The sequence below is a fragment of the Sorex araneus genome, chromosome 2 (assembly GCF_027595985.1).
Source record: "Sorex araneus isolate mSorAra2 chromosome 2, mSorAra2.pri, whole genome shotgun sequence".
NCBI lineage: Eukaryota > Metazoa > Chordata > Mammalia > Eulipotyphla > Soricidae > Sorex > Sorex araneus.
Genome location: NC_073303.1, coordinates 221433056 through 221442255, shown reverse-complemented (window position 1 = coordinate 221442255; position 9200 = coordinate 221433056). Strand labels below are relative to the sequence as shown.

At 34.8% G+C, this 9200-nt stretch overlaps 1 protein-coding gene across 1 annotated transcript; it reads right to left on the bottom strand.

The window, feature by feature from the left end:
* Positions 1 to 223: 223 nt before the first annotated feature.
* On the bottom strand, positions 224 to 1159 carry LOC129401943 (olfactory receptor 6C2-like). The gene has a single exon (XM_055125427.1). It carries the CDS (start codon positions 1157 to 1159, stop codon positions 224 to 226), a length of 936 nt encoding a protein of 311 aa, XP_054981402.1.
* Between the last annotated feature and the right edge of the window lie 8041 nt (positions 1160 to 9200).

Sequence of the window (9200 nt, the reverse complement as noted above, 5' to 3'; positions counted from 1 at the left end):
CATATATAGTAATGTTAGCTACAATATGTCTATTTGTATACAAATATACAAATATTTGATTCTCAAAAATTTTTGTTAACGTGATGTTTGTTTTGTCATCGTGGGGAATGCTATGAAAAAGTGTACAATCAACTGTATAAAAGTTGGTATCAATGTTGAAGACTGAAAAACCAAAATAAAATAAAACAAAAAACTATTCATGCAATTTCTGTGCAAAATAGGCCTAATTTCTTGACAGCAGAAGTCTATTGATTAAATCATTCAAGGCTTGAATTACTTGTTTGTTCCTCAGGGTATAAATAAATGGGTTTATCACAGGGGATATGGAAGTAGCAAACAAAGTAACCCCCTTATTAATTTTCATCTCATCTTTTGCTCTAGGTTTCACATAGATAAAGATAAGGCTGCCATAAGTTATGGAAACCACAATCATGTGAGAGGAACAGGTAGAAAATGCCTTTTTCCTCTGCTGTGCTGAGGGGAATCGAAGAATAGTTTGAATGATACAAGTGTAGGACCAAACCACAAACAGGAGAGTGGCAAAGAGTATCACTGCAGCACAGATCATAATCAACTTTTCTAAAAACTGTGTGTCTGAGCATGAGATCATTATAAGAGCATTAGCATCACAAGAAAAGTGGTCAAGGGCATTATTATCACAGAATTCTAGCCCCATTACCAAGCTGACAAGTGGAATTAAGACCAACAGTGTAATCACCCAGCAGCAGGAGACAAGTCTTCTGCAGACCCGGGGATTCATAATAGTCATGTAATGAAGAGGCTTACAGATGGCGACATATCGATCATAGGACATAGTGGCCAGGAGGAAAAATTCTGTTACACCAAATTGATATACAAAAAATAATTGAAACGCACAAGCATAATAGGTAATTGTTTGATCACCTGTTGTTATACTATATAAGAATCTAGGAATAGCAACAGAAGTGAATAAAATCTCCAAGATGGAAAAGTTCTGCAGAAAATAGTACATAGCAGTTTTTAGGCGAGCATCCACTAATGTGATGACAAGGATGATCAGGTTTCCAATAATGCTCAGCATGTAGGTGATTAGTAGAAATATGAAAAGCAGAATCTGCAGTTGTGGGTCATCTGTCAATCCGAGAAGGATGAAAGTGGTTACGGCTGTGTGATTTCTCATTCCTTGCTTGTGACATCTCAAGCTATGTGTAAATCTGAGAGGTAATGAGGGAAAGAGGAGGACTTACCATTCTTTTTGGATTGATTTTGATTAGAAAATTAAAAGTAATGTACATCTTCCTTCACTGTTTGAGGACTATTTCAAATATTCCTTTTGAATCTCTCAATGCCATGGAATTGGATAATAATATTAGTTTTTAAAATAATTGGGACAACTTTAATTGGGAGTGCCATTTTCGCGGGTGACATATAAATGTATATTGCTCTGGAAGGTATATTGTATGCTTAATTGAGATCTTCATCAAATATCTAACATTTATTTTATTTTTTGTTTTATTCATTTTTAAAACCATATAACTTCTATGAAGTCTACATTATTAATTCATTAGATAAAATGTGGCATTTAAAAATTAGAATTATTTTAAAATTTAAAATTTATTAATCAATAATATAACTTCATGTGTTGAGACCATTTCCCACGTTTTAAAACTTTACTTGAGATTATACTTTGTACTTTATCTAGTCCTATTAGGACTAGAGCGATAGCACAGCAGGTAGGGCCTTCTATGTGGCCAACCCGGGCTTGGTTTCTCCGCCCCTCTAAGAGAACCCAACAAGCTACCAAGAATATCCTACCCCTTGGCAGAACATGGCAAGCTACACGTGGCATATTTGATATGCCAAAAATTGTAACAAGTCTCACAATGGAGACATTACTGGTGCCTGTTTGAGCAAATCAATGAGCAACGGGAGGACAGTACTGCTTAATAATGAATTTATTCAGATAATATAATTTTGTGCAGGAGAAATGACATAAAAGCTAATATCTACTTTCTACCCCAAAATGTTCCATATCAATCTGTTAATTTTATTCTCATTCCATTGCCAAGATTTCAAAAATAAAGGTTCTTTCCTGCAAACATTTTATCACATAAGGATATTTCTTTCAATTAAAAATATTTTTTGAAGATGCTGTTCTACAAATTTTCATCTTTAATAGTCTACTGCATCAATGATAGTCTTGGAAACAGTCAAACTGGAACTTTAATTTTATTTCCATCCTGCAAATTGAGTCACAAAGAATTAAACAACCACAGTGACTGTCCAAATCATAGAGTGTGATGAATGGCTCCAAGCAATGGTCTGGTTGGTTATTTGTTAGTACAGCATCACCTTACCTCTGGCTTCTGCTATCTCTGACACTGTTTGTGAGTTAATATACACAATTAGGAACAAAGGCAAACATACTTATATGATGGTGTGCATAAGGTAATCAACAATAATCAAGAACATTTAATACACAGATTTGACATTATGCCAACACCCTGTTGGGTCCTATATCAGAAATATTTGTTTTGTCTCAAAATTGCAATTTCTTTTACTCTACAAATCTTAGTAATACCTTTAAAAATTTAGAACAAAAAAACATATTCAAGAGGTTGTTAGTGATCTCATCAGAACTTGACATTCAGGCCCAAGAGATAGCACAATTTACTTGCTTTTCAGGCAGGTGATCCTCATTAGAACCTGAAACCATGTGATCATGAGCATTTCATGAACATGGTGTAGTACTGCTTGGTGTAGCCGCTTTTAAAAAATCCCCAAATACACATAAAATAAGCAAAGGAAAAACCAGAAACTAGACTGGCTATTACATATAGGTTTGTGTGTTTGAGTGAGTATCTCTCTGTCTACATGTGTGCATGTGCACATTGGGTGTCTATATCATAGTGAAATACAGAAAAATCATATTGAATGTTCAGTATATCTTCATGTCCCCCCTTTATTGACTAAAATATAATAATATTTTCATAGTCCCAGGTATAATTAATTCTCCCATCATATCACAGAGAAAAGTATATTTCAGTTGTTCCTTACTGACTTGCATTCTGTTTACAAAAATTCCTAAAAGCCTTGCTCAACCTCACATCTAGACTTAATTAATTTTATGAAAGAAATCTTGGTGAAGAGATGAAAGGTAATACTATTAAGCTTACTTTTCCATTGGCACAGTGAGATTAATGAAAGATTTTCAACAGTTGCACATAATATTTGGGCAAAGCTGATAGCTGAGGACAAAGTTTCCATTCTCAAGGACACGAAGGAATATCTTTCATAGAAGATAAGGGATTTGAAGAATGTTTTGTCGAGTTTACTGGTTCTAAAAGAGATGCTCCTATGGTAGTCCTTTATCAACTTCTACTTGCACGGTGCCAAATTGAAGAACAAAAGTAAAATTGGTTTTCTAGATTTTATTACCCTTGTATCGATTTAGGCAAAATAGAGCACAAAAAAATTCTAGCTTCTTAAACATATAAAACAATCCGTAAAAAAATTACAGAATTTTCCTTTTCTTTAAAATTTGTAAGGAATTAGAATTCATCTATATGGTTACCTCCACAAAATGGATATTTTTATAATTTCTTGAGAGAAATTCTTTTTGCTGAACTTTTAATTCCAAATACTGTCTCCACTTGTACTCTACAGTGGCCATTATTCCTCTATCAAGATTGATACTAGGTATCAAACAGGAGAACATTTCCCATTACATTCTGTGATTATATTTTACTATACAAATCTATTTTAGACTCTAATCTATCATAGAATAATACAGCATTGAGCAATTAATGTGTCACAGGCATGCTCACAAACCTACACACTACTTTCTTATGAACTTTTCAGAAAACACAATTGTAATTAAGTGGATTTCTGAAGTACCTAAAACTTAAATCTAGTTGAACTTTTGGCAGCTTCCTCAACAACTGTTTTGTAAAACTCTTCAAGTTTGACTGGTTATTTACACAGAATTATTGGCCTAGAGTTGGTTAAAAATTCAACTCATCAATTTTTAATTCATTTCTTTCTTTTACTCACTCACCTCTTCCAATTTTCTGTAAATTACTCTAAAATGTAAACAAATGAAACCAAACACTAAGCAAAGACCAATGTGATGAGTGAATTTACTTTCTTGCATTTCCTAATAATAAGGTGAATTTTGAGAACTACAAATTCTTGGTGTCTGTTCTTAATTAAGTAACCATATGATCATATCAATAGATGCAGAGAAAGCATTGATAAGATTCCACACCCGTTTCTGATGAAAACTCTCAGTAAAATGGGCATTGAAGGAACTTTTCTCAATGTAGTCAAAGCCATGTACCAAAAGCCAAGGCAAGTATCATTCTCAATAGGGAAAAACTAAAAGTCTTCCTTCTATGATCGGGCACAAGGGAAGGTTGCCCACTCTCGCCACTCCTAATCAATATAGCACTGGAAGTCCTGGCCATAGCAATTAGACAAGAAAAGGATATCAAGGGCATACAAATAGGAAAGGAAGAGGTCAAGTTATCACTATTTGCATACGATATGACACTCTACTGGAAAATCCTAAAGACTCTACAGAAAAGCTCCTAGAAACAATAGGTTGATATTGTAAAGTAGCAGGCTACAAAATCAACACCCAAAAGTCCGTGGCTTTCTTATATACAAATAATGAACAAAATGAAAGAGACATTAAAAAAACCAATCCCATTCACAATAATACCTCAGAAAATCAAGTACCTTGGAAGCAACTTAGCCAAAGAGGTGAAGGATCTATACAAGGAAAATTCCACAACGATACAAGAAATAAAAGAGGACACTAGGAAATAGAGATACATCCCCTGCTAATGGATAGGGAGAATTAACATTATCAAAATGGCAATACTATCAGCAATCATGGGAAGTGGGCATTACCGGCACGCCCTTGGCCCAGATAATACCCGGAGCTGCTGAGCACAAAACTGACCCTCTGCTTCTAAAGACTTTGATTCCAGAGGTCTTCTAACCCATTTTGGCACCCAGAGCAGCTTCTTACAGCAATGCATCTAGACTGTGAACTGAGCTAAAATATCAGAAATCCAAATCTGTGTGGCTGCTCGCAGTCACACGAGTTTATACAGTCTTCATTGTCAGCAATGAAAAGAAATTATTAAATGATCCTTTTTCAGCAGGCCTGGTTGTTGGGGGAAAATTCCAAACAATAATAGTGAGTTCCTTATTAAAATATTGAACGTATTCAAAGTATAGAGAGAATAAAGTGAAGATCATTAGCTACTTAGGTGGAGGCTGGGTGGGAGGGGGGTATTTTGGGGTTCTTGGTGGTGGAACATGTGCAGTGGTGAAGAGATGGGGGTTCAATCATTACATAACTGAGATTTAAACCCGAAAAAAATGGCAATACTGCCCAAAGTACTATATAAATTTAATGCAGTACCTATCAGGATACCCATAATATTTTTCAAAGAAATAGACAAAACACTCCTGAAATTCATATGGAATAATAAACTCCCACAAATAGCTAAAGCAATCCTTGGAAAAAGAAGATGGGTAGCGTCACCTTCCTCAACTTCAAACTACTAGAAAGCAGTAGTAATGAAAACAGCATGGTATTGGGATAAAAACAGACCTGCAGACCATTGGAACAAAGTTGAATATCCTGTCACAGACCCCCAAATATATGGTCACTTAATCTTTGACAAAGGATCAAGAAATGCAAAGTAGAACAAGGAAAGTCTCTTCAACAAGTGGTGCTGGGAAAACTAGCTACCTGAAAAACAATGAACTCTGACATCTGTCTAATGCCAGGCACAAACGTCAGATCAAAGTGGATTAAAGACCTCTATATCAAACATGAATCTATAAGGTACATAAAAGAAAATGTGGGCAGAACTCTCCATGACATTGAAGCTGAAAACATCTTTAAGGATGAAACAGCACTGACCATGCAAGTGGAAGCAAACATAAACAAATGGAACTACATCAAACTAAGAAGCTTCTGCACTTCAAAAGAAACAGTGACCAAAATACAGGAAGAACCCACAGAATGGGAAAGAATCTTTACCCAATACCCATCAGATAAGGGATTAATATCCAGGATATACAAGACACTAGTAGAATTGTATAAGAAAAAACCTCCAACCCCATCAAAAAGTGAGGAGAAGAAATGAACAGAAGTTTCCACAAAAATGCAATACAAATGGCCAAAAGGCACATGAAAAAATTCTTCACATTGCTAGTCATCAGAGAGATGCAAATCAAAACAACAATGAGATATCATCTCACACCAAAGATACTTGTTCATATTGAAGAGAACAAAAGCAACCAGTGCTGGGGTGGATGTGGGGAAAAAGGGACGCTCTTTCACTGTAGGTGGGAATGCTAACTGGTCAAGTCTTTCCGGAAAGCAATATGGACAGTCCTTCAAAAACTAGAAATTGAGCTTCTATGTGACCCCGTATACGACTTCTGGGAATATATCCCTAGGATTCAAAAAAGCACAGTAGAAAAGTCATCTGTACCTATATATTAATTGCAGCACTGTTCACAGTAACCAAAATCTGGAAACAACCCAAGTGTCCTTAAACAGATAACTGGTTAAAGAAACTTTGGTACACCTACACAATGGAATACTATGCAGCTGTTGGGAGAGATGAAGTCATGACATTTGCTTATAAATGGATAGACATAGAGAGTATCATGCTAAGTGAAATGAGTCAGAAAGAGAGGGACAGACATATAAGGACTGCACTCATTTGTGGAGTATAGAATAACATCACATGAGACTGACACCCAAGGACAGTAGATACAAGATCCAGGAGGATTGCACCATAGCTATAAGACTGCTTTATGAGTGGAGGGGAGAAGGCAGATAGAAGAGAGAAGGGATCACTAAGAAAATGATGGCTGGAGGAACCAGTTGGGATGGGAGATACATGCTGAAAGTAGATAATGGACCAAACATGATGACCTCTCAGTGTGTGTTGCAAGCCATAGTGCCCAAAAGTAGAGAGAGAGTATGGGAAATATTGTCTGCCATGAAGGCAAGTGGAGGGTGGGAAAGGGGGGGTATATCCGTGGTGGGGAATGTGCACTCCTGGAGGGATGGGTGTTTAATCATTGTGTGATTGTAACCCAAACATGAAACCTTGTAACTATCTCAGGTAATTCAATAAAATTTAAATTAAAAAAGTAACTATGACCAGGGATCCTGCAATTTTGATATACGGAAAATCGTATCTGTGTTGATTTTTAGCAGAAAATATTTACTGTTGATCCTAAAGAGGGAATTATATTGAAGTGAGAAAACTGTCCATCTAACAATCAGGAGCTTTTTAACTAGAATCCTATTGGAATTGGACAGTTTAAGCAAATTGAAGAAATGCATTATGTACTCTAGATTTTAAATCTAGAATGCTTATGTAGTGTCTTAGGTGCTGAATCACTTATAGTCTTTTCATCTCTCGTATTTCTCCTTTCTAATATTTAGTTATTATAGGATACTGAGAAAGCAAAAGAATTCATATTCACATTCTACTTACTGCATTTCTATTAACATTTACATTTTAATATACTAGAGGCGACCATTATATAAATAAATTGATTCATGAAAATTACATTATGAAACAGACCACTTCTGTATATTTTCATAGGTCCTCTTTCAATGAGCATTCTTAAATTTATTTAAAAACAAACTTTGAACTGCAAGTCTATCATATATTCTGTGCAAATGGAACTATTAAAGCAAAAAAGAGAAATAAGGAACTAACACAAATTTCTCATCATGTACTTAATAAATACGTTTTAGGAATCTGACAAATCTTTATTAATTTTCTAGAGTGAACAATAATTATTATATTTTGTGATGATGTAATGATTTATTTTGGTTTTCTTCTTCAACATAAAAATCTAATATATAATTCAGACCAAGAAATAGAATGTCTAAAAAGTACAGATAACAAAATATAGACATACTTACATTTATGTCAGAAAATACCACAGTTAATTCAACATATAATCCTTTTAGCTCCAATGTATTCATAAGTTTTCCTCACATGGAGTTTTAAATATTGCCACATCATTTTGTGAGATATCATAATATATTCCAATACATGTTGTTATACACAGTTATTCTGAAGATTCTGTTCCAGGTGAAAACTAGAAAACAATTTCTGGCAACTCAGTACTCCCCCCGCCCCCAAATGTTTCTCTTAGTTCCCTGTCAAATGTCAGGTTTATTTTAAATGAATCAGAAACATTACACTCTGTTGTCTCTAGACAAAGTATTTTAAAGAATGAAATAAGATGAAGCTTTTCTGACCACAGTCTTATGAATGTATTGAACTCTCTGTGGATGAACTAAGAGTCCTTTGTGGCCAAGATTCAACATAAAATAATGAAACCAATGGAACTGGCAAAACAAGACTAATGAACTGAATTTAGGCTAAGCCCTATAGAGGTGGCATTGGAAGCCATATCTTTGGGGACAAAAGTAATAACTTGACTACCTTTTTATCAACGCCTTAGATGTGCTAACGAAAAGACACAATTCTATAAAGTCTTAAAGTCAGAAAATAGAGTGAGACATTACTGTAAGAAGTGTGTTTGCCTTCCCTGGTTTCTAGCCCTGGAAACCCCAATGATGCACAAAGCACCATCAGGTGTGATCTCTGAACCAGGAGTAAGCCGTGAACACCTCCACTCGCCCACCCCACTCCAACCCCACTAAAAGTCTGAAAATAATACATCTAAGTTTTCCAACAGAATGAATATATGTTAAAATGCTATGCATATCTAGCATGAAATATATTTTTTTAGTTTTCCATACAAATTAATGTTCTTTTGTATCAAAACTTTCCACATAGCATAGTGTACATTGCAAATATATGTGAATGCTAGAAAAATGGTAACTACTAGTCTATGTATATCTATGGACAAAAGTATTCGAGGGAAAATAAAGTTCAAATATTGAAATTAAACCAGTAACTTTACTATTCTTATGTTCTTATATATTCTTATATACACTTGAGCAAATCGATGAACAATGGGACAACAGTGCTACTGTTATTCAAGATGCACTTAAATAAATACACAATAAGATGCACTCTTGTAGTTATATGTATTTTATTATGCAAACTCTTACATAGCACAATTCCCATTAAGGAGATAGATGCAAAAGCATTTGATATATAATGGTAATATGAAATGTCTATTTTAAATTATTG

What these genes read in the sequence shown, in the direction of transcription:
- LOC129401943 (XM_055125427.1), bottom strand. Translation starts at nt 1,159, where the DNA reads ATGAGAAATCACACAGCCGTAACCACTTTCATCCTTCTCGGATTGACA.